Source organism: Mirounga angustirostris, unplaced genomic scaffold (genome assembly GCF_029215605.1).
Source record: "Mirounga angustirostris isolate CCGP_5_RB_7025 unplaced genomic scaffold, mMirAng1.0.hap1 SCAF_1, whole genome shotgun sequence".
Lineage (NCBI taxonomy): Eukaryota > Metazoa > Chordata > Mammalia > Carnivora > Phocidae > Mirounga > Mirounga angustirostris.
This window is the reverse complement of record NW_026991709.1, coordinates 117,917,041-117,943,321: the sequence shown is the minus strand read 5'-3', so window position 1 is coordinate 117,943,321 and position 26,281 is coordinate 117,917,041. Positions and strand designations below refer to the sequence as shown.

The 26,281-nt window shown below is 38.4% G+C and overlaps 2 protein-coding genes across 7 annotated transcripts in view; both read left to right on the top strand.

Annotated features, from left to right (window-relative positions):
• PLS1 (plastin 1) overlaps positions 1 to 13,660 on the top strand; it is a 110,472-nt gene extending 96,812 nt beyond the window's left edge. The window contains exons 13-16 of the mRNA XM_064586841.1: positions 434 to 567; positions 1,000 to 1,123; positions 11,535 to 11,659; positions 11,900 to 13,660. Coding sequence (XP_064442911.1) covers positions 434 to 567; positions 1,000 to 1,123; positions 11,535 to 11,659; positions 11,900 to 12,035 — 519 coding nt within the window. The 3' untranslated portion in view covers positions 12,036 to 13,660. The remainder of the gene's footprint in view (positions 1 to 433; positions 568 to 999; positions 1,124 to 11,534; positions 11,660 to 11,899) is intronic.
• A 2,920-nt stretch (positions 13,661 to 16,580) lies between these two features.
• The window catches only part of TRPC1 (transient receptor potential cation channel subfamily C member 1), a 71,503-nt gene continuing 61,802 nt past the window's right edge, over positions 16,581 to 26,281 (top strand). For 2 of the 6 annotated variants that reach the window (XM_045870068.3, XM_045870067.3), the window contains exon 1: positions 16,581 to 17,240. In XM_045870068.3, coding sequence (XP_045726024.1) covers positions 17,066 to 17,240 — 175 coding nt within the window. In that variant the 5' untranslated portion in view covers positions 16,581 to 17,065. The remainder of the gene's footprint in view (positions 17,241 to 26,281) is intronic. The other 4 variants (XM_064586829.1, XM_064586824.1, XM_045870069.3 and 1 more) reach the window with 2 other exon arrangements.

The window sequence follows — 26,281 nt, the reverse complement described above, 5'->3', positions numbered from 1 at the left end:
GAGCCACGCAGGCACCCTGAGGTTTTAGATTCTTAATGAAACAACTTCTTTATTCCTTAGTTTTAAATTTAGACAAAAGAGTATTTTTTAACTCTATTAATGGAATGCAGGAAACCTAGGTTTTTAGTCACAGATTTGCCACTAATAAACTATGTAATCTTGGACAGTCAAGACTTTTAGGGTAAGATCTTAAAACTTTCTAGCTAGTTGTTTCTCTATCGAGGTTAACCCTTCAGTGCTTTGATATCTTCAGCTATAAAATGGGAATAATTATTATTTCCTTAATTTCAGTGTTAATTATGAAATGATATTCTGTCATCTAAATTGAAGTATCCTCAATTGTTTTTCAAATGACTGAACAAAGCTGGTGTACTCAAGAGATATATTTTTAAAAACATGTTTTTATACCAAAACTTTTACTTATTTTTCATAGATTGAAAACTGTAACTATGCAGTGGAACTTGGGAAGAATAAAGCTAAATTCTCCTTGGTTGGCATTGCTGGGCAGGACCTAAATGAAGGGAATCCAACACTTACTCTGGCATTGGTATGGCAGCTGATGAGAAGGTAAAGGCTAATATGTTTATAGCAATACTGCTTCCTTCAGCAAGTCGTATGAGCTAAAATTTTAGCTCTTTTTGAGAATAACAAACAGAAGAGATATACAATGTAAAATGTATTTTTAAATGATTTACCATTGATAATATATTTTGTTTAAAAGTGGGTCAGTTTCTGGAAATAATCACTTTTATTAATACCTCTTAAAAACTGCTTTGTAAGGAGTTGTTTTTATAAAATACCATATAGTAGTTTTTGTTTTTGATAACTGAGCTTTGCAACTTTGGAATGTGACTAAGTTCAAATACCTAACATTAGAAATATTTATTAGAGCCAAAATATTTAAATACTTATCTAAATATTGATATAAATGATGTGAAAGCAAATTTCACCCCTTCTCTCTCCCCTTTCACTCTCAAATATACATCTTTTCTGTTACAGGTACACATTGAATGTGTTATCAGATCTTGGAGAGGGTGAAAAAGTAAATGATGAAATTATTATTAAATGGGTCAATCATACTCTTAAAAGTGCAAAAAAAAATGCTTCTATATCCAACTTCAAGGTAATCAAAAGCTATTTAAAATTTTGTTTTCGTAAGAAATTAGGTTTAGGAAGGAATTTTTATTGGAAATTACATTGGTTTAGGTTCAGAGTTACAGTCACATTATATATCAGAAACATAATTTATGAACTTAGGCTTACTAGTTATTTGGCATCTGTAAAGCAAAAATAAATGTTTGAATTCTTATAGTTTTGATTGGTTGTCTTATTGAGTGTAAATGCAGGTTAATATTATCAGGCATTGGTCATCTAATCTTAAAAAAGAAATAGAATAGAGCCAAAAAACCCAATTGTCAAATGAAAAAGAAAGATAAAAAAAAGCCATTGTATATATAGGACCTATAATGTTTTGTGCTCCCTAGCATCAGTCTCAGAACTGTATTGACATCATTTCCAAGGCATAACAGAGCCAGCCAAACCGATTCAAGTGGGAATTGAGAAAACTGGTAGGAAAAAAAAATCTTGTCATCTGGCTTCATAATGGCACCTAACACTCACTTCCGAGCATTTGTGGCTGATTCATAAAGCACTCAAAAATGTAATCTGCACATGCATACCCACTAATTTTCATTCATTTCCATTGTGTTTCGCTTTTGCATGCAAGGTGATGTTAACTACAAATAAGCATGTCTGCTTGTACACATGAATTCAGTGAGCCTTGTGTTTGTGATTTTATTATATGTGAAAAATCCGCAATTTGGTAGTTTTGTTTTTAGTGAATAAGAGTGCAAACAGATGAAACCCTAAGCTCTCCTAAGAGTTATCTATCCATCTTTAGTCTTTTCTTTTCCTTTGTTCTATATGTTTGACAACATTTTAGAGAAGGAGAGATGTCAGAAATTGATAAATTAAATCTTTACTAAATACTGAGCCCCAAAGTGGTTTTAACAGGACAGTTGGAATACAGAAGAGATGTTGCCTGAGTCCTAGTTCAAGTGTGTTTCTCTTTTTGCCATCTTGGAAGGAACTAATGATTTTGAGTTTTTGCTGTTGCTTATTAAAAAAAAAAAAAGAAAGAAACAATTTTCAGTCCATGATTTATTTTTATATATTTTAGACATAAAACACAATTTAAAAACGTAAAACAGGAAAGGGGACATATGAAATTCTCTAACTGATAGTTACTCATTAAAACTGTTGTAATGAAATTTTATGCATTTGTACATTAGTTGATGGAAAATAATAAGCATGTATATATTTAAATCAAATACAATGAGAAAATATTTAGAAACACATATTTATTGAGCTCTTACTATTAAGTAACATTTATAGGTAAAGATATAGAATATAAGAAATTAATTTGGCCCTCATAGTGTTCACCATTTATTTGAAAGACAAAGTTTTCATAACTGGAATTTTCATAACAAGCTACAAGAGGATCCATCTTGAATAAAGGCAAGTCTGAGAAGGTTAGGAGAACATAGTTTGGCTAGAGAGGATAGTTCCTAAGGGTGTGGTGCTAGATATAGTCTGGGGTCAAGATTGTGGAGGAATCTGGCCTTAATAAAAGTTTATCGATATTGGAAGTAATGTAAAAATAAGTAACTATTTTAGGAATACTTTTCTTTTTTTCTTTAAGATTTATTTTAGAGAGAGAGAGCATACAAGTGCGGGCACGCGTGTGGGGGGGGGGGGCGGAAAGAGAGGGAGAGAAGCAGACTCCCCACCAAGATCATAACTTGTGCCAAAATCAAGAGTCAGATGCTTAACCAACTGAGCCACCCAGGTGCCCCTAGGAATACTCTTCTGAATGTGGTGAGCAGGATGGATTGGAGGAAGAAAGGTGTAAATTCAAGGACAGTGCCTAAGAAGCTGAGGCAGAACTCAAGGTGTGAAATGATAAGGATCTGAATGGAGTTGGGGGTGGGCACTGGGAATGTTAAGAATGGATAGTTATTTGCTATTGCAAAAGAACAGGTAGGATTTGGCTTCTTGATTTAGGGAAGCACAAGAGGAGAAAGAGGAATTAAAACTTGATGTTTTAGGCCTGGGTAATTGGAAAACAGATAACACTAACAAATGGGAATGTCAGGAGGTATAGTTGCTTTCTGGAAAAGGTGATGAATTCAGTTTTAAGCTTATTGGATTTGAGGTAATGTTCAGGAAATGAACTGGATGAAAGGAAGTATTAAAATTGGGAATATAGACTTGATCAGTTGAATAGAAGAGATAGTTGAAAATAGGAGTACACAAACCCTTTAAGGGAGGGAGCTCACAGAGAAAAGCAGACTTGAGAGTTTTACTTAGAACAGAGGTAGCAAGCTTTGGAGGCGGAGAGTGAAAATGGCGGCCTCCCAATCTCCGCCCCGGAGGAGCCGAGAACTCGGGGCCCCACTCCTCAGTGAGCCCCCAGAGAAAGGCCGCCAGTCACTCCCGGCTCCCCGGTCTCCGGCCGCACTCCGTGCTCACCCGGCCTGTGACCCAGCATTTCTATCTCTGGCACCCGACCCTGGGTGGAGTCTCCAAACCCAGCAGATCCCTGCGGTGCACTCCCGCGCGGCTCCTCCCGGGGGAGGAAGGCAATCACATAAATACTGAGTTATTTCTGCGGAACTGTAACCCTAGTCCTAGAGCACAGAAATGGTCTTGTTTCAAAGTCTCTATCCATGTCCACGATAGAGGATGTCTTCAGTCCCAGTGGCATTAATTTAAATCCGACCACCATACCTACAGCAGAGAGTTCTAAAGCGTCCGGCGAGGAAGCTATGTATTCATGACAATGTGGATGAAGCTCTAGTTACACAGTCCGCGATGGGGTTCCACCGCTATCCTGCGGAGAGTCACTGTGGCGTCAGTTCCGAAAGAGGAGCCGTTTCACTAGAGAGAGAGCCATCAGACGTTCTTCACGGAGCTCCGCGCAGATGCTGAGCGGGGCTTTGGCTGCTCAGAGCCCAGCTGCCCTGAGCCCGGTCACCCTTGCAGGCAACTCCGGGTCCCGGGACCCTCACGGTGGGCCTTCCATCCCCCCTGGGGGCCCGATGACCCCAGGGACCCCCTGACACTTCCCAGCCTGCGTGGGCTGTGGGCGGAGCAGCAGGACCAAGAGGGTCCCTCAGGACAGGCCGGCAGCTGGACTCCACACTGGCTAGCATCTGCCTCAAGTGATCATTCTCTTTCCTTAGCTCCTGGAACTCCCTCTCTCTGGATACAGCTCCCACCCAGCTCTTTGCGACTCTGTCCTGATGGAAGAGGACCAGCTTGCGATACTGGGAGGTGGTTGTCTCCAGCTCCTTGCCCAGGTCTTGGGCCATCTTCTTGTAGAGGTTGCGAATCTGGCACGTGAAGTTCATTTCTCTGTACGCGCTGGCCAGTTTCTTCTTCATTTCCAAGCACTGAGTTTCTGCTTGAAACACTTTTCGGTGAAGTTGCAGGATGTATTGGTCCTGTTCATCCAGGGGGTTCTGAAGTTTCAGCTTCAGCGGCTGAATCTCCCTGTCCAGCTGTGAAGTTTCCTTTTGCAAAAAGGCTTCCTGGGTTTTTAGGCTGTGGATTTGTCGTGTCAGCTCCACGATCTCTTGCCTTTCTGCCCACAGTCGTCTGGCTCTGTGTTGCTGTTCCCCTTCGGGACTTGGAGGGGACCCAGGGCAGCCAGCATCCTCAGGGACGCCCTTCAGATCCACTGCTGCCCGATGGGTGGGCTGATCGCCATTCCCTGCTCCCCTCTTTGGATGGACTCCCCGGGTCCTGGCACCGGCGTGCTCTGCAGGGAGGTCAGGCGGGGGGACGGCCTGCAGCCTGGGTCTGGCCCTGGATGGGGACTGGCTGGCTTGATCTTTCGGGACTGGCTCCATGCATGCCTTTGAGGGCTCCAGCCTTTCTTCCCCCTCCTTCTCCTGCCCTTTCTGCCTCCATCTCGAAACTTCTTGGTTGAGCGGTTCGGGTCCTTCTGGAAAAGGAGTGTTTTCACTCTGATCCTTTGTTCTTTTCATCAGAAGCTGTTCTCCATCCTTCTCCGATGTTCTGAGGATGGGTTTTTCCCCAGGGACCTGGGGCAGGTCGGGAGGCTGGCTCAGTTCCTTCAGTTCCTTGCTCAGAAAGTTGACAGTGTCCGTATCCGCCAGCCTGCTCAGCTCTCTGTTCATTGCTGACAAGCACAGGGCTTGTAACAAGGGAGGACGGGCCACCACCGCGGGCGGACTGAGGGTGGCCTCGGCTTGTGTGGTTGGGCCACTCTCCTCAGGGCGGACTCCACACACTTCGTGGTGGGCAGAGCCCCTGTGGCCCAGCGCCTTCGCGCTTCTTCGAGTGAGTTGTCTCTTCACTAGGAGAACCAGCAGCACAGTCCATATGAGCACCGCCAAGGGAAACACGGGGAGACTTGGGCTGTGTCCCCAGCTTTCAGAAATCAGCTGCAGCGCCCCCCACAGGTGCTCCAACACCAGCTGGCAAGTGGATCTGGCGGCCAAGAGGGGGCCCTCCATGGCTGCGTTGGGCTCCACAGCTCTGTCTCCAAGTGCCAGAGTCCTGTGGCCGCAACGGACCACTCAGAACCCTGTGGAGAGTTCCACCTATGAGGTCAATGGTGCCCGGCAACCAGGGCAGAGCAGTTAGGCTGGGGGAGGGGAGGCCAGCCAGGTTCCAGAAAACAGTTGCCGCTGACTTTGCCGTGAAGTAGAAAGTTGTCTCAATCACACAAGCCCTGGGGGAGGTGGGAAGGGCTGATCCCGGCCCGGAGCTCAGCCACTCAGGCCCACCTGGCCCTACAGCAAACCTAGGGGCTCAAGGCAGGGCCAGGTCATGTCCGTCCGTGCGCACAAGACAATCAGGGCAGAGTGTTCAGGCCTCCTTCCCGGGTGAGGCCCGTTCTCCTGATCTGAAGTTTCCCTTGGCTTCAGGGACTCCTGGTCCTGTCTGCAAATGTCCCAGGGATCTCCCTCCATTTTTAATTGCATCACATTAATAGCCTTTTTGATTTCAACACGAGCCGATTTTAGTTCTTTTGTTTCTCCAGAAAGATTCTGTAGTGTCTTCTATGCTTTTTTCAAGCCCATCTATTATCTTTATAATCATTATTCTGAACTCTAGTTCTGACATCTTACTTACCTCCATACTGATTAGGTCCTTGGAAGTCAGTACTGCCTCTTGTTCTCTTTTTTTGAGGTGAGTTTTTCTGTCTTAGACCATTTTGTCCAGGAAGAATAGATGAATGAAAGAACAAAATACCACAATGACAGCAATGACCCCAGAGAAATATACACTAAACAAATCAGAAGAGATCTTAAACTAAAAAAAAAATTGAAATTAAAGAACCAAAAGGAGAATATAACCAGACAGGTGAACAGAATAGAGCAATACACTGGATCCTGTGTGTATTTTGGTCTGTTTGTAGAAAACTAGATCCCAAAATTGTAAAGTAAGAAAAACTTACGTGTGTACAATAATAAAATTAAATACAGTGAAAGGATAGAATGTAACTGTAGAAATGAAAATTAAAAAAGAAATGAAATGAAAAAGAAAAAAATGAAAAAAAGAAGAAAGGAATATAAACAGGTGAACAGAACAGAGCTATACATTATATCCTGAGCGTATTTTGTTCAGTTTGTTTGAAGAAACTACATCTCAAAATTATAAAGAAAGAATAACATATATATACAAAAATAACATTAAATACATTGAAAGGATAGAATGTAAGTGTAAAGATGAAAGTAAAAAAAAATGACTTTAAGAAAACAAAACAAAACAAAGACAAAAAAGAGAGAGAATACGATCAGATAGGTGAAGAGAACAGAACCATATACTAGATTCTGGGTGTATTTTGGTCTGTTTGTTAGAAGAAACTGCATCCCAAAATTGTAAAGAAAGAAAAACTTATATATATACAAAAATAAAATTAAATACAATGAAAGGATAAAATGTAAGTGTAAAAATGAAAAAAAGATTAAAAAAAAAGAGTTGATAAAGTAAGACATTGGTTGAATAACGAAAGAGAAAAAAATTAAAATAAAAGACTTCTCAATTTCGTAAAAAAAAAAAAAAAGAACAGAGGTAGCAGAAACATAATGCAAAAGTGCTTGGCATTTATTTAGCAGATGCTCAGTAATAAAATCTTTAAAGAGACTATACTTAAGAAATGTGGCAGCAAATGCTAAAAAATAGTTGGGGTGGGGAGGCTTCTTTTTTCCAACTGTAGAAGGCATTATTTTTGAAGGCTATAATAAATGGTACTAGTAAGAATCTATTAATTATAATCAAGGCAGTGCTATACTGAGAAATTTTAGAAAAGACAAGTTTACCCTTTTTAGTTGCAAAGTAATTTTCCCTCATCAAGATAAGGAAGTGTATGAGCACTGAGTAATAAATGGAATTGTTGAATCACTATATTGTACACCTGAAACTAATAGAACACTGTGTTAACAACACTGAGATTAAAAGAAGATAAGGAAGTGGTATATCAGCCATAACAATAATCGTAATTACCCTTTATTGAGTTCTATGTGCCACCATGATAAGCACTTTACACAGTTTCTTTTAATTCTCTCAATAACTCTATAAGCAAAAAGGAGAGCACTAGAAAAGTTAAACAACTTGTCCACTGTTACACATTTAACTATTAAGCAGAATAGCTAGATTTCACATGCAGGTCTAACTGCAGGTTGAAAGCCAAACTGTAGTTGTGTGACCCTGGATTTGACTTCAGCTCAGACACTTATTGGTTGTGTGACATAGTGCTCATTCATCTCATAAATATTCAAAGCTTTCTCTATATCAGATGCTTTGTGTCATTGGGGCTACATAATGCCCTCAGAATGCTCACTGTTCAGGAAAGGAAGCAAATAAGAAGACAGGAATCAGTATGTGGGGTGTCAGCATACTATAAAAATCAGCTAAGGGGAGTAGGAGGCACATGAAAAGGGTGTGTTTTATAGAAACCTTAGCAGTTTAGGGCGCCTGGGTGGCTCAGTTGGTTAAGCGACTGCCTTCGGCTCAGGTCATGATCCTGGAGTCCCAGGATCGAGTCCCGCATCGGGCTCCTTGCTCAGCAGGGAGTCTGCTTCTCCCTCTGACCCTCCCCCCTCTCATGCTCTCTCTCTCTATCTCATTCTCTCTCAAATAAATAAATAAAATCTTAAAAAAAAAAAAAAGAAAACTTAGTTTATACTAACAACTGGACTACACCTCTTGATAAGTAAAATTGAATTTACTTCTGGCTCATACATTCAGTATCTGTGTGACCTTGGGCAAATTATTTCTCTATGCCTCAGTTTCCCCATATTTAAGATGGAGATATTAATAATACCTATCATCTGAGTTTGTTATCAAACTAAGTTAACAAATGTAAAGAGGTCAATAGTACCTGGTACGTCTTAAGGGCTCGGTACGAGGGGCTTACTACACTACAGGTATGGCAATATGTAAAGGGCATCATATGGGAGAAGTTCCTGTTGAGCTTTTTAGAGAACTCTGGCTGCCACATCACTGCGTTCCCACTTCTATTTTCAATAATGACAGAAAGAACAATGGCATGGAATGTTCTAATAGTAATGTGTATCAAATTAAAAGAAAGGGATGGTATAATTCATTACCTTGAAAATCAAGCCAAACACTAGGCTAATTGTCTTTGAGAGTCCAGACATTCTTTTTGTTTAAGTAATTTCTTTATAATTAACTTGAGGAAAGTGAAAGGAAAAATGATGAAAATGTACTTACGTACTAAACTGATGGTTTTACTGTAAGTCCTACCCCCTTTCCAAAAGAAAAATGTCTTTTACTGATAATATACAAATCAGGAGTTGGAAGATAGGCCTGTTTTCTTGGAAATAGGAAGATAAGGGATCCAATATAGGCCTTGAAACTTAAATCTTTTATTCAACTCAGTAAAAGTTTTTCCCAAGGTAAATCATAAGGAAATAGGTGAAAACATCATTCTTTCCTACATCTAAGTGAAGAAATACTTAAAATACCACAAAAGGGCATAAACTTTCAGCTATAAGAACTGAGGACCTTATATATAACATGGTGACTACAGTTAACACTATATAATTAAAATTTGCTAGAATAGAACTTAAATGTTTATATATATATATATAATGTATGTAGGTAGGTAGGTGATGGATGTGTTAATTAGATGAGAAGAGTAATCCTTTCACAACATATAAATATATCAAATATTCAAGATGTACACTTTAAATGTCTTACAATTTAATGTGTAATTATAATTCAATAAAGCTGAAAAAAACAAATGAACAAAATAATTTTCCTCAATCTTAAAAAAACCCTCACAAATATGTAAATAAGTAATCAAAATATAGCACAATTAAGCCACTTGTATGTTTTTGAATCATCATAGAAAAGTGAAAAGCACACAGAAATTTTAAATTTGTTATAGAATGGCATGAATGTTAAGGTTTTTTTTTTTTTAGAAAGAATAATGGTGTACATTAGAGTCATTTAGGAAGCTTTTTAAAAATGCAGATTCCTAGCCCTATCCACAGATAACCTGACTCATTCATTTATAGGGATAAATTTATGCTTTTAACAAGCATGTCAGGTGGTTTTCATGTAGGTGGTCTGGAGACTACACATTGAGAAAACAAATATGAGAATTTTTCAGAAATAAGGAAGATGCCAAAGAAACCCCCACCCAGATCCAGATTACCAGCGTCAAAAAGACTTAAAGACCCTAGTTATTTTTACTCCTCTACTTCTACTTCTCCCCAAAAATCTGTTTCATAAAATGAACATTCCTGAAAGTAAAGAATATACATTTTTCTAAAATTAATAAATGTAGTGGTTTACAGATCATGGCCCAAAAAAGTAGACTGTTACTTTTCTTCACATGGCTTCAAATTGTTTTTTCAAAAATTTACTAATTTGGCTAGGAACTGTAGTAGATGCTTTCACTTATATTAATATTCCCACGAGTCCTGTGACATTCTCATAGTAGCGATTAGGAAAGGGTGCTTGCTTTTGGCTTCAGGTAACAGAAACCCAATTTAAAGTGGTTTAAACCAAAAGGAAAGGTACACAATAGCAGAAATCCAGAGGTAGGGTAGATTTCAGTGTTGGCTGAACAGTAATTGAAGAATGTCATTCGGGACTGAGGTTTTTATCCATCTCTGCTTTGCCGTCTACAGTGCCAACTTCACCCTATAGCTGGTTTTCCTCTCGGTTATAGGATAGCTGCTAGTTGGGATGAAGGTTTCATCCTCTCATTCACATACAGGAGGAGGGTTGCTGGTTTTTCATGGCTCTTCCAGAGAATAGCAAGGGCCTCACATTAAATTAAATTAGGCCCAAATTAAATCACTGTGGTAATCGGATGGGGTTATTCTTGTTTGGTTCAGACTAGTTAATTCTTGTTCATCGAAGGAGTCGTTTCAGACGTTTTCTTCCTAAATGCCCCCCCCCCCCGAAATTTTAATGCCATGGATATTACTGTATGTTTATATACTCTATGCTTTACACATAAAAAAGAATAAGTTTATGACCCTACGCCCAGAATTCATGGCCTAGACCAGTTCACGATCACCCCTGGAGCTGTGGGCGGGTTCAGCTTTCCTTGAAGCGCATGTCCATGTGCGGGAGGTATGGACACAGAGCAAAAATGTGGGTTCTGTTAGGATGGAGAAAGTAGTAAGGAAAGAGTAGATTCTGGGCAGGCAAGCAGCAGTGGCCACTATCCAAGTTGAGAGACAGAACAAGCGATTTTTTTTTTTTTTTCCAAGTAGTGGTAAGTGGTAAAACAATTCAGACCAGGATTTCTGGCTTTAACTGCAATGCACTATCCACTAGAATTTGGTGGTTCATTTTTAGTTCAGCTTGGAGGTGACTTCAAATATGGAGAGAATCTTGGGCGTTATAATCAGACAGTTATGGGCCCAGTTACTGGTTTTGTACTTACTGGTTGTGTGAACATGTCACTTGAGCTCTATGACTTCATGGTCTTCCTCTTTGAAAGAGAGATCATAATTTCTTTATTACCAGGTTGTAAGGAGAATTAAACGAGCTGGACATGTAAAGCAACAAGAATAATGCCTTTGTAAATGTTCGTTCCTTTCCACTAATATTTTCATTTTTCTTTCTGAAAAATTTTAAGTGAAGGCTTAGGAATTGATGGTTTAAGAAATATATTACTAGAATTTACAAAACTATTAATTGAAAATTCATCTCCTATTCCCTTTCAAAAGTTATTTTTTACAGAATGGATACTGTAGTTAGCATACTTTAGGAATTGTCACATCTGCAAAACCTATTTGGGTATGGTGACAACTCCACACTGTAAGCTCTGTAAAGATTGAAGGAAAAGCTTATTGTAAATGGTTTGTGATGTGTGCTGGTTGCAGAAAAGCTGAATGTTCAGTACAAAGAAAATTTATAAGTTGCTTTCAGTTATATGGTGATGACCCAAATTGCCATTTATGAAAATTAAAAGTAAGATGTTTATGAATGTTCATCCATTCTTTATTTTCTAGGACAAATCTATTAGCACTAGTTTACCTGTCCTAGACTTAATAGATGCCATTGCACCAAATGCAGTTCGTCAAGAAATGATCAAGAGAGACAACTTATCTGAGGAGGACAAGCTGAACAATGCTAAGTAAGCTTTTGATGATTTAAATTAGAACACAGTAGCTCTTTAATTTCATAAGTCCTTACAGGTAAGGTTACTATGTCTTTAACATTTTTAAGTACAACTTATATGGGGACTATGATTTAAAGACCTTCAAACTTAACTTTCTTGTAAAGCTAATCTAATCAAAATATTTCATTCTTAACATTTATTAAGTGAAAACACAGTAGATAACAACTAATAAGATATTTTTCTTGTCTTTTCAAGATATGCCATTTCAGTTGCTCGAAAGATCGGTGCCCGGATATATGCCTTACCTGATGACCTCGTAGAAGTGAAACCAAAGATGGTTATGACCGTGTTTGCATGCTTAATGGGAAAAGGACTGAACAGAATAAAATAATGAAACATTTAATATGATTTTCTGCCACATTAAACACATTGAATGTCTCACAGTTTACAGAATTCTGAAATGTAGTGGGTATAAAACCAGAGATTATTTGTATGCTTAGACTAGTTGTATAATTCATTAATGAATTCAATATCTTGTTCATACCAGTTAGACTCTGTCAACATTTTTGGATAACACAATTAATTTACCAGTCAATACTGATAATAATATGCTCATTATCAAGCTGATATTTCATAATTAAATTATTTTCATTTTCTGAAAGTCTTATTAAAACAAAACTAATTCATTCTTTTTCATGGTTTGAAACAGATCAGTGTAAAAATTTTTTTGCATGTCCTGCTGTGCTTTGATTTGTGTGTGTGTGTGTATGTGTTAATTTTGATCACAAATGTATTCAAAGTCATTACCCAGGTTCTTTTATTTTTTCCTCCAACTATGTGAGCTTCAACTTTTCTGTAAATTTCTATATTGTCTCAAATTTTTAAGTGACAAGTATTGTTCATTAACATTAAACTTTTTTTATATATGAGAATTAACTCTTGAATAAACAACAAAATACATTCTCTTGTATAAGTAGCAGGAACTTTTTACTTAAAACTTAATTTTAACTGTACTGATACTTTATGTATGCTAGTTTCTAATACAGCTTTAACTATGCAGCATATATGTTGGTAGGCTGTTACTCGAGAAATATGTGTGTGTGTGTATATATATATATATATATTTTTTGCATCGGAATTACCCAGGTCTTCTTAAATGGTGTGTATAACTGGTCAGTCAGGCAACCATTAAGTGTTTATTGTGGTCCCACTACGTATATAATAACTTTTCAGTTTGTAGATATTTGGTACATGAAGATTTCTTTTAGAAAATATTCATTTTGGATGTGCCTATAGCTATTTTTCAGCTGACTTCTTCCACATATTTATAGCAAAACACTGACTACAGCATCTCAAAACACGTTAATTTTGACCTATACTGAAGCCCTAATTTAGAAATTGCCCACTGAATATCTTTAGCAGAAAATAACACAAAGCTAATATTCAACATAGAATATTTTCACATGTTTTTTCCACAGCTTCCTACAAATTGGCAGTGTTTGGTTAATGCTTGTGTTACTTGGGAATAGCTAACCCTCAGGCCTATTTTTGTGTGAATTTCTATCAGTAGACAGATTCTGCTGCTAAAAAATGAATTGAGAAGTCTGTTTCCGCCATCATCCACTGTGAGTGAGAGTGAGCAATATACTGCTATGCAAAAAAAATGCTGTCACTTTATCTCCATGTGAATGAGTAGTTTAAACCCCTCTTCTACCATTGATTAAAACAGATTGGTAAGCGTGAGATCACTCATGTGTTTCAAATTTTTTAAATGAAATCATCAATAGGTGGAACTTTGAAATATATTCTTCTACAAAAGTGATTTCCTTTCCTTTGTATACTTTGATGATTGTTTACTTATACAAAGATTAAGATATGTTCTTGCTCTAAGAGATTAATCAATGTTTCCCCTTTTAATTTTTTTCACCATTATATTTACTAAGTTATCTGATTTACATGAAATTTGGCACTTTAGGGTGTTCTTTTTCTCACAAAATATATTTAATAAAAACTCTGTATGTACAAATGTGTCAGTGGTCATTTCATTTAAAGAATATACAGCCTTGAAAATTAATCTGTTTATTTTTCCAGAAAAAATAATTTTGTTTTAATTAGTAAAACAAAAGAAATTTATTAGATTATTTTTTGGGGAATGAAGGTGGTTCTGTGGTTCTTTAATATGAAGAATTTTAGTTAAGACCAACTGCATTATTACTATGATTTAGTTTGTGCTGAAATAATTTGAGGGAATCAGTTGATTAACATAAATTTGTTATGATTCAGGTATGATGCTAGAAACATGGGGATTCATTGAAAAAAATATAGACAGAGTTCTCTAACTTCATGAATCTTTTATCCTAGTAGAGAGAGATAATAAATAGGAATTTTAGATAGTGATAAAATGTAATAGGGGAAATAAAATGGTAATGTAATAGAGACTGACTTGGGAACTGGGGTGAAGATTTTAGTTTGCGTGCTCAGGAATGGTCTCTCTAAGACCATTTAGACTGAAATAAGAATGATGAGATAGGTGATAAATGTGCAGCAGAGGGAACAAGTACAAGTACAAAGGCTCTGAGGCAGGAAAAGTCTTACAGACATTTCAGTAAAAGAAACAGGCAAATGTGGCCTAAGTAATGAGGGAGAGGCATAGAGTTTGGAGAGAGGATCTGTTCTACTTTTTTTCTTTCTTTCTTTTTTTTTTTTTTTTTCCTCTAAAGATTTTATTTATTTATCTGAGAGAGAATGGGAGACAGAAAGCATGAGAGGGGGAGGATCAGAGGGAGAAGCAGACTCCCCGCCGAGCAGGGAGCCCGATGCGGGACTCCAGGATCATGATCTGAGCCGAAGGCAGCCGCTTAACCAACTGAGCCACCCAGGCGCCCTACTTTTTTTCTTTTTTAAGTAGGCTCTATGTGGGACAAGAGTTACATGCTCTGTTGACTAAGCCAGCCAGGTGCCCCTGTTCTACTCTTTTGGGGGGGGAATCTGTTCTATTTTTAAGACTAGACCTGAATCTGGATTTTTCTCTTCTCCAATTGAAGTTGATGGCTCTTCTCTTTGTACCTACAGGTTGGTGAGTTGTTTTGAGTAATGTGCTGCTTCTGAATCTTGCATGCCATTGTTCATCATAATTCTCTCATTAGTCTTACTATCACAGATGTACAGTAAACCCATTATATAGGGGATGCTAAAATACCCCAATTTATGCTGGATAAAATATGTACCAGAGGCAAGAGAGAATATGCTGCATCTGAGATGATTCAAAAAAACTTCTAAAAAACAGGATGCAGTTGCAACACTGGCTTATTATGAAAAAGGATAGACCTCTAATAACTTTGCCTCCTAGGATAATCTAAATAAAGTAGGTTGGAATTCCCCTGAATCTAAGAAATTAATCCAGCCCTGGGGGTGTCCTTAGGGATGAGAAATCACAAGCCCAGAAGCTTGAAAAGACTTCAGAGTAAAGTGGTTTTTATACTTGGAGCTACCTGAATTTTTACCTTTCAATACTCTGGAACTTTTGGATGGGTCAGCATTAGACTTAAAATTTTACTAGACTATGAAGCGTGTGTAAGTAAGCACACATATAAACCCACATATGTACCTCTGTGTTCAATGGCTACAAATTAGCAATGAACAATTTTGACATTCCACCAAATATGCAAACTTGGAAACAATATAGAATGGGGAAGATTTATGATACATTAGAGATAAGAAAAAGCTAAAAGGATTCAATAGATAATTGACTATTTTGAAGTAAACACATGACAATGGAAAGGTGGGCAATCTTGTCATCTACCTAAGGACTCCTATAAGAGAAGATATAAAGAGTACTTTGAATTGTGAGAAAGATATATTTGGGAAATTTGGGAGTTAGTGATGGCAAGAACAGAGATGGAATAAATCAACCTGAATAGGAAGTATTTCCCTCAAATACAAGATATTCTGATGTAAATTTATTGCCTTTAAAAACCTAAAGCAGTGAGGGCACAAATTTGATTTTTGTATAGTTGTGGGAAGCAATAAGAATTATTAAAGACATGAGTTGTAGTTTTACCCCCTAGCTTTTAAAGGTGCAAGAATCTGCCTTAAATAAAAGCTTGCTTAAAAAAAAAATTATTCGAGGGCGCCTGGGTGGCTCAGTTGGTTAAGCGACTGCCTTCAGCTCAGGTCATGATCCTGGAGTCGCAGGATGGGGTCCCACATCGGGCTCCCTGCTCGGCAGGGAATCTGCTTCTCCCCCTGACCCTCCCCTCTCTCATGCTCTATCTCATTCTCTCTCTCAAATAAATAAATAAAATCTTTAAAAAAAATTATTCAAGAAAGTAGTACTTACTGTGCTTCACTTAGCTTTTGCCTCACACACATTTTTTAAAATCAAATTTATAAATGTGAAGAAACCACTGGAATGACTGTAGATGCTAAAAATGCTTATCCAATGGCTACATGTTGGTACACTTGAATTACATGCGAATAAATGTATGACATCAAGAGTGTTATGCCAATTTTATATCACAGACAAGTTGTTGAAAAAATAGTCTAGAAATGAGTATAGCGAGTTCAAACACACACACACACATACACACACACACAAGCACAAGTCTAGCGGCGTGACCAACACGAAATAATTAGACAACTCCACAAGGGGGGTTCGACTAAAACATTAAGTCGTCAAAGGTTCAGTAACCATACCGCTGCATGTTTACATGCAGCAGGGGACCGCAGGGAAATTACCTCAACAACCCGCGTGGGGAAAGGTCGCACTGGGCTGTTCACTTAGCCCTCACCAACTGGAAACCTTTGGAAGCTGCAGCGGACTGGCGAGGACCGGCGAGGACTGGGGGCGTGGCGCACGTGGACCCCGCCCCCGAGACGGCCACGCCCCCCGAGCCCGCCCCGTTGTCGTTGCTATAGCAGAGCGGAAGATGACGTGAGGAGAGTCGCGAACATCTCCGGGCGCAGCTGGGTTGGCGGTTCCCACAGCCCGGGAGCCCGACGTGCGCAGAATCGCTCTCGGAGCTCCTTTCCCACAGATCCTTAATCCTCCTCCCGGGCCGGGCCGCCCCCAGCGCGGCCCCTGCGCCTCCTGGCACGGCCCCGCGCTCAGCTGCCGCCCTGGCGCGCGCCACTCTGTCGTCCCCGGAGGGGCGCGGCCCGGCTCGGCCCGGGCGCCGGCGACTGGGGAGGGGGCGCTGGCCCCGGGGCCGCGCATGCGCCGCCACCAGTCTGGGGCTGTCAGTGGAGGGCGAGTGCTGGCTCCGAGGGGAGACTACGCCCTTTGGGGCCAACGGGCCGCGCGCTGAGGCGGCCGTGGGAACGACTCATCCCTTTTCCAGCCCTGCGGCGGGGCGGGGGTCGGGGTCGGGGCTGGTGGGGGCCCCGCCCCCGTCTCCTGGCCTGCCCCCTTCATGGGCCGCGATGATGGCGGCTCTGTACCCGAGCACGGATCTCTCGGGCGCCTCCTCCTCCTCCCTACCTTCCTCCCCATCCTCCTCTTCGTCGCCGAACGAGGTGATGGCGCTGAAGGATGTGCGGGAGGTGAAGGAGGAGAACACCCTGAATGAGAAGCTTTTCTTGCTGGCGTGCGACAAGGGTGAGAGCTAGGCCCCTTTCTCCACTTCTGGGCGCCCCTGCCCTCCACACCCTTCACCCTTTCCCCAGCCTCACCTTGGGTCATTCTTTCCTCACGCGCGGAGCCTCTGTACCGCCTCGCCCGCTGCCTCTCCCGGGCCACCCGGCACCGCCTCTGCCCTGTGAGTGTGGAGCTGGCGGGCGGGAGCAGCCGGGGTGCAGCCCTCGGAGCACCGCGCCTGGGGCGGTTCTGGCCGTGGCCTCCCTTTGTGGGGTCGGGTGTTTAGGTAGCGACTTGCCGACCCAGACCTCCGCCTCTGCTACTAACCCCCTGGATGACCTGGTCTCCCTCTCCGAGCTTCTTTTCTTTCTTTCTGGAATCCCACAGGGTTTGTCTAGTTAGGGACCTTCTAGTTAGAAAACTCCATGACCTGCTTAAGGTTCCTCGTGTTTATGGGCTCTCACCTGGTTTTTGTTTTTATTTTTCTTTAAACCCGTACGGGTATTATTAGCTTCAGCCACCCATTGCCTTGGTGTTCAAGGACTGTTGAATGGGATTGAGGTATGTCAGTATCCTGGGTGGAGATGAAGATAGGACTGGAGCAATTATGCCTTAGTGCCAAACTCTTTTTTTTTTTAATTTACGGAACTTTGTTCGTGCTTTTCATTGGAGAAGAAGGTTTATTGCCCTTGAACCTTCGGGAAAAAATGGTCGTGCAAAACAATTACAGGCAAAATTGTGGAATGTATTTAGGGTGTTTTTCTTTCAAAAAAAAAAAAACCAACTAGAAATCAATCACTTTTATGGCAATAATAAAATCTCTTCACTTAAGCATGCTTTATATTGATGCATATAATAAAAGGAATGGGAAATTGATTGCCCTTAGAGGGCTTTTATTTCCCACATGTAAGAAAATGCTGTAATTTTTCTCTTTCTGAATTTATTAAGTTGCCTTACAATGGCCATGCTAATTTAGGAATACTCTGTTTAGGATCCTGCAAACTTCCAAACATAAACTCAAAGGGCAACTTACCCTGTGAAAAGCTTAACTACAGAGGATTTTTTGTTTGTATGTGTGAGTGTGTTTTTAATAAATCACAGCCTTTCTCACCTCTCTTACTGTTTTTGAAATAGGATTTTATTTACACAACTTTTTGAAAACATTAACATATAAACAGTCCACCTATGTCTCTTGTCAGACACTTTTATGTTCTTATGTAATAGTATTAAATTATATTATGAAAGCTTTTGTTAAAGTCCACCATGGACACAACTTTGAGTAGTCTTGGAAATGTAAAGAAACAGAATATATGTTTATAACCTCACAAAAGTCACTGTCTGTGGATTATGTAAAATTACTTAGTATTACTGACGTGGATTATCTGAGTTCTCTTCCCTCAAAAATTCTCTGAGAGGGGAAGGGACAAGATTGTGTTGTACTAGAATGAGTAAGTGGCTGCTGCATCTACCCCAGCTTACTGAGCTGTGGTTATTTTAAAGCAAACAAAGTATGTCAAGAAAGGGAATTTAATATTGCTGTCAACTGAGGACAGAGGAATGTCATAATGGAATGTGGTTGGAGAAAGTACTTATATGGTATGTATATTTAGAATTATTGCATGGTATACCTCAAATGAAAGTTTTCATATATGATAGTTTTGTAGCGTATCCAGTAGTGTTATTGAAATAGCTTCCTATTCTTTGCCAGTTTCCCATTTTATAACATTAAGATCCTTGGAGAGATTTAGCTTTTGGGGGTGGGGTGGAAGGTAAATATGCATGTTTTTTTTTTTTTTTACCCTTCTATAAATTAAACATTTTTTTAAATGAGTGAGATTAAATAGGTATTTTCTCTTTCAGGTATGTTGAAATGAATTCTTGGCTTAGATTTGGAAAAATGGTTTAAATTACATATGTGTATGGTATACAATTTACATTGAAAAAATAAATTTGAGTTATAGCCATATTTTTATTTGCTTACATCTTTATATTCACTAATACTGTTAAGCCTTTTTTAGTGTATTTTACTTTTAATCTAAAAGTAAGAAATTTCTTGAAGTAGTGATAGCTTCCACTATTACATTGGAGCTTTCATCAAACTGAATGGCAAACATTTGCTAAAACAGCCATTAGGGTAGAGTGTATATGCTTTTCATAGATTATTTCATTTTATCCTGACAACCCCATGAGCCAGATCTGTTGTTATACCTATTTTACAAATGAGGAAAATGAGGCTTAGCAAAATTTTAAAATCACTTTGCCCAAGGTTACATTAGCTAGGAAGTGGTAGAACTCAGATCTGCTTGAGCCTGCACTCTTAGACATTATGTTGTATTGATCTAGTTATAGTTGAATGAATGAAAATCATTTGTGTTAGAAAAGACATATCCAAATTTGGATTTACTAGCTGGAGATTAAACTTGCTCTCTATGAATGTTTTATAAACCTTGATTCTGTGGATTATATTTATCCAATAAAAGTGAAAAGATTTAATAGCACTAGAACAAATCCACACTATTGTATCTATGTTTCTCATCCTTTTCATTTAGCAATCCTACTCTATGTGTACAAAATGTTTATCATATAGTCCATTTAGGGAGATTTCCTAAAGCAAAAATTATGGAGATTTTGGTTATGTGGATGTTAGTGGATGTTAGTGGATGGGTGTGTACAGATTAATGAGTAAAGGAAAAAAATGGGAAAAAAAAGATTTTATGTTTGATTTTATTGTTTGTATAGCTGGCTTTATGAAAAATGAGCTCAATATATCTAGGTAAGTGCTGATCTCCAGGTAGTGGCTGCTTAATAGTGGCTCTTATTTATCTTGAAAGTAGGTCAGAATCATGTATCATTGGTTCTTTGTATAAAATTTAGAAGAAGTCAAAGTTCCTGTACTAGTGACAATCAAGTTAAGTATGTTCTCCGCCCCCAGTAATATTCTCAGAAAGCACATTCATATTCTTTATAGACATAGAACGCTGCAACTCAGAGGTGAAAGATAATTGAAACAAGAGCTGGCTATTTTATGAAATATTAAGCAGGATTCTTATGACCACCTCTTTCCTCTCTCATTGAGAGTTAATGTGATAATGAGCCACTTTTATTTGTGGGAGCCTGTGGTTTACTCAGGCCTGATGGCTGGAGAAAGGGTTACTACGTTGGTTTAGGGAATGCCTAACTAAGTATAGTTCATGTTAATTTACCTCTTTTAATGTAACTTGAGTAGATGGTAGCTTTTAGTATATGTTCACGAGCTAAACCTATATTAACCCTTTAATTTGCTAATGATCAGTTCTTGTGCTGAGAAAGGAAATAATGAAAGGACTTAGTCCGGATTTAGGACCTTCCAATTCCCCATGAAGGGCATTTTCAGGAAATTTCTGTTTGCAGTTAATGAGTCAGGATGCCCTTCTTGAAATTTCAGCATGAGGGCACAGGAGGTATGGAGAGAGCTGTCCTTGGGCTCAATCTAGTCTGAGGTCTTACATCACCTTTGTAGTAGGATTTGCTGCGTTGTGTGGAAGGGTGCCTTGATGAATTTGCATAACTTTGGACTAAGCATGCTATTAAAGTGGGCAGCATTTCTGGGAGAAGTAATACTAAACTGCCATTTTAATAAGACCTTACTTAATATATTTGATGGGACTTTTTTAGCTAATTGATGTAAAGTAAAATTTTATACAACTTGCAACATCACTGAATTGCATCATATACCAGTCATATACCAGACTCTAATTACAAAATAAACATTGCTTCTAATTGTTTTTCTAATAGATACAAGAGTATACTGTTAATAATTTTTAATTTGTCAACTAACTATAAAAAAAGCATCACCTTCTATGCTGTAAGTATAATTTTTTCCTACAGCAGAGTGAATCTTTGCTCCTTTGCCAGATGATATTCATTATCATTAATAGTCTTCATTAACAGTCATAAATGGCTAAGAACTTACAGTAATAATTGTCTTTTTTCAAAAATACTCAAACATACCATGTTTTTTAGTATCTTTAAGTTTTAAGGTTTCATTTATAACTGATTATAAAACATTGGGGCTTATGAGAAATACTGGGTTTTGCACATTTGGGTAAAACTACATTTTTAAGTCACCTTCACTGCAAAAGTCTTGTATTTTTTTTCTTTTTAGAATTTGGTTCAAACTAATTTGAAGTTTGCTATAGAGTTAACATTTTAATCATTATTGTCACGATTTGTATTTACAAATCCAGCAACTAAATTTGATCATGTCTTTGTATTTTTTTTACTTTGTTATTCTTTTTCCTTTTAATAATAAAATCTTTTAAGTGTCTTTAGTAATAGTTCAATTAGAATGTTGCAGTTGACACACTCAGAAAGTTTGTTACAGAAACTTAGTTTGAAAAGCTTTACAGATTTTTTTGACATAAATTCTCCCATACTTCACAACTAACTGAAAATTTGGATACTATAAAATTAAACTGAACTGATCAACATTAATGCTCCCATTTTAGTGACACTAAAATTTACCATCATATGCCAGAAAATAAAGTGAGATGCCAATGAAGAAGAGATGGAATCATCTATTCTTAATTGATATTGTAACATTTCTCCACTGTATTTTTTTTTTAAAGATTTTATTTATTTATTTGACAGAGACACAGTGAGAGAGGGAACACAAGCAGGGGAGCAGGAGCGGGAGAGGGAGAAGCAGGCTTCCCGCGGAGCAGCCCGATGTGGGGCTTGATCCCAGGACCCTGGGATCATGACCCGAGCCAAAGGCAGACGCTTAACTTCTGAGCCACCCAGGCGCCCCTCTCCACTGTATTTCTTAAGGGTTTATCACAGTTGGCCAGGGTGAACTGATTGCTAAAGATCCATGAGATTACCCTGGTGTTTTATATATTATTTTATTTTTAAAAATTGTTTAGTACTCATTACATTGATTTCATGACTCCTGGTGGGTTGCAACCTGCATTTTGGAAAACATTGGTCTAGAAAGATCATAGTGAGTAAACAGGAGAGTTGCATGAGGTTAATAGGGAATGGTAGCAAAGCTCAAGTGCCATAGGGCTTAGTAAGCCACAATGAAAATTTTGGCACTTATTTTAGGTGTGATGGGAAATCTCAAGATTTTTGGGAATTGAGTGATTTTAATTTAAAAAAGATCACTCTGGCTGCTAGGTGGACAGTGGATTAAAGGGGTGGGACTAGAGCAGGGGCTAGAGCAAGGTGGGCAAACTATGGCCCACAGGCCAAATCCTTACCACCTGTTTTTCTAAGGCCTGTGAGCTAAAAATAGTTTACATTTTACATTTCAAATGGTTGGGAATAAGTCAAGAATAATATTTTATAATAGGAAAATTATATGAAATTTGAACTTTAGTGTTCACAAGTAAAAGTTTTATTGGAAAACATTGGAATTCATTTGTGTATATGTAGTCTGTGGCCGCCTTTGTGCTGTAAGGTCAGACTTGAATATTTGCAACTTGAGATAATATCGCCCATATGCCTGAAATACTTACTATATGGCTCTTTATAGAAAAAGTGTGTTGAGCTTTGTATTAGAGTATTGGCAGCTATTTCAGTAAAGAGTCTATTTATTTGAGAGAGAGAGATGATAGTGGCTTTGACTGTGGGTAACAGTATACATGGATACAAGTGGATGAGTATGGGAACTATTTTGGAGAGGGAGCTGAGAAGGCTTGCTATTAAATTGGTGTACTAGTGGAATTGATTGAAACGTTTATTTTTCCTTCACCGAAAAAAGAACCATCTAGCCAAGAGGTAAACAGATTATGTTGCATTTCCTTGTATATATTACATTTTAAAAGACAAATGATTTATGTAACTCTTAAAAGCAACTTCAATATAAAATGAAAAGCATTCATATATTTGACATAAAAAGGCATTTAAATTGTAATCCTTGCTCTATAACTAGCTTCTTGCTATGTATTTTAAATTTACTAACTTCTTTGTACATATACACTCATCCTGAATATTAAGACTGTTCTAAAACAATGTAGCACATTGTTTTAAATGGCTTGCAAATGTAAACTTAGGTCGAATACTTAGAAACCACTCTACTTTCCTATAGGTTCTGTGACTATAGCATGTAATTTTTCACTTGCATGAGTATGTCAGCTGTTGCAGGGTGGAACTTTTTATTTTTAGGGATGAAAATTACTTACTTGGTTTGATTTTTTAAGTTTTATTTTCTTGTATAGTCCCCTGACTGCGATGGATATAGTCTCTGAAACCTAAAGCTAGAGTATCTGACATCTGCGATACAATTACTCTTGAAACAGCTATCTGAAGTTTTAAAACAGGTAGCAGTTGTTTCTTTCCATTTGCTATACCTGGAATTTGTAAAATTTTATAAGAATTGTACTTATACAATTCTTTATACTTTTCTGTCTCTGACAAATGGCTGACTAGATAATTTGAAAACCCTTCTGCTTCAAATCACCTAGAAATGCCAGTTAAAATATAACAAATGTCCATTTAAGTGAACAGCTGAGCTTTCAGGAAATTAAGGAGACACTCATGATCCAAAAATGAGGAAAAGACTGAAAAACAGATGAGTGTGTGAGCTAACATTTTAGCTGCTCTGTGGATGGGGCAAGAGTTAGTTATTGGTCCAGGCATTATAGGGATTTGAATTTCAATACCCATATGGAAACAGGTTATAAGGCCTTGTGTTTGTACAAAGTGGGAAATTAGCACAACATCCATGCATAAAATCAGGATCCTTAAAGCACGGTACCTGTAGCAAAGGGGTAGATGAAGAAAAGAACCCACCCACCAGCACTGGGAGACTACAGAGAAGCTTGTAAGTAAGAATTTGCAGCTGTAGTCCTCACTCTTGTTGGTTTGGAGTTTGTTTGCTTGTTTGTTTAATTTATTTGTTTTTAGTTTTTAAAAAAGATTTTATTTATTTGAGAGAGAGAGAGTGAGAGAAGGGGCAGGGGGAGAGGGGGAAGCAGACTGCCCACCGAGCAGGGAGCCTAACATGGAGCTTGATCCTGGGACTCCAGGATCATGACCTGAGCTGAAGTCAGACACTCAACCGACTGAGCCATCCAGGTGCCCCCAGGGCTTGGAGTTTAATATTACCTACTTGGTCTGTGAAAACCTAAATTGAGAAATAAATATAAAAAAGATTGATAGGATAGCAAAACCTCTGAGTTATCCAGAAGAAGGAAACAAAACATCCTTGATGTTACAACCTTTCAAACTAAGCTGCCAGGATTCCCACAGTTAATCTGCATGAAGAGTTTGCAACACCCAATTAAAAAATTCAGAAGACAGTCACCCATTCTCAAGAATGAGTCAATAGACACAACACATAGGATTAAATCCCTGAGGCCTTAGATAATTACCATATAGAAATCATAAAATAAGTATGTTTAAAATGACTAAAATCTGGGGCCCCTGGGTGGCTAAGTCATTAAGCCTTAGGCTCAGGTCATGATGCCAGGGTCCTGGGATTGAGCCCCATGTCAGGCTTCCTGCTCAGTGGGAAGCCTGCTTCTCCCTGCTTCTCCCTTTCCCACTCCACCTGCTTGTGTTCCCTCTCTCTCTATCTCCTTGTCTGTCAAATAAGTAAATAAAATCTTAAAAAAATAAATAAAATAACTAAAATCTTAAGGAAATGAAAACGTAAGAAGGTAAATCAAAAGATTTGGAAAGGAATCCAATAAAACTTAAGTAAAAAAATAGTCATTAAAAATGAATGGGTTAGGGTGCCTGGGTGGCTCAGTTGGTTAGGTGACTGCCTTCGGCTCGGGTCATGATCCTGGAGTCCCTGGATCGAGTCCCGCATCGGGCTCCTTGCTTGGCGGAGAGTCTGCTTCTCCCTCTGACCCTAACCCCTCTCATATGCTCTCTCTCATTCTCTCTCTCTCAAATAAATAAATAAAATCTTTAAAAAAATGAATGGGTTAATAAAAAATAATAAGTAACTGAAAGATTTGAAGAAATTATCAAGAATATAGAAGAGAGAGAAAGAGGAACAATAAGAAATCTTTAGAGACACAGAAGTTGGAATGAGATGATCCAACATAATGTTTAATAGAAGTTCCAATAGAAAAAAGAGTAATATGAGGATGAAGCAGTATTTGAAGAGAGAATAGCTGAAATTATTGCAGAATTTATGAAGGGCAGAAGTCCTTAGATTCAGAAAGCCTAATGACTCCCTAGATAAATTAGTCCTCACCTAGACACATCATGAAACCAAAGAAAATGCAGAGCTTTTATGGGAGGCATTCTCTGACCACTTATATATTGAAATCACCTGAAATAAGGTTTTAAACATTGTTTTCCAGTAATAGTGCTAAATTTTCACTGGTCTATCTGTATGTTCACTATTAGTTCAGCTTGTGACTAAGAGCTTCGCTTTGTGAAGTGTTTGGTAAGTTTTTGTCTGGAACAGAAGTGTTTAAATATTAATTAGTAGTGCTATGAGGAAAATATTTCTTTTTGTGACTAGTTTTCTTCTTGAGGGAACTAAGGAAATATACCATTAAAAAAACTACTATTCGACTTCTTCCAAAATGTGTGGGGACTTTAAAGTCACTGGCTAAAAATAGCAAATTTGTTAGAAGTTTTAACAAAAATCTGTTACTTCTCCTTCTTATTCACCCAATTAGTTCAGTTTTAGGGTTTTTTCATTCTGTATCATGAAATTATTCATTTCTTTTTCCTTGTGGTTTCCACTCTGATTGTTCTTTTCCTGTTTATTATTCATAGACTTTTAAGGACAACTATATTTGCAAGTCATTTAAAATGGTTTATTCATCCTATGTTTCAAAAGTTAGATGAAATAAAACAAACAAAACCCACCTGGCTTTATTTATTTAGCACTTCTCTTTTGAGTAATTTTTTTTTTTAGATTTTTTTTTATTCTTATGTTAATCCCCATACATTACATCATTAGTTTTAGATGTAGTGTTCCATGATTCATTGTTTGTGCATAGCACCCAGTGCTCCATGCAGAATGAAGCACTTCTCTTTTGATTTATTCCGCCAAATTACTGCACTAGCTGGTGAACAGACAAATATAATGGGCACTATAATGATGACCTCCG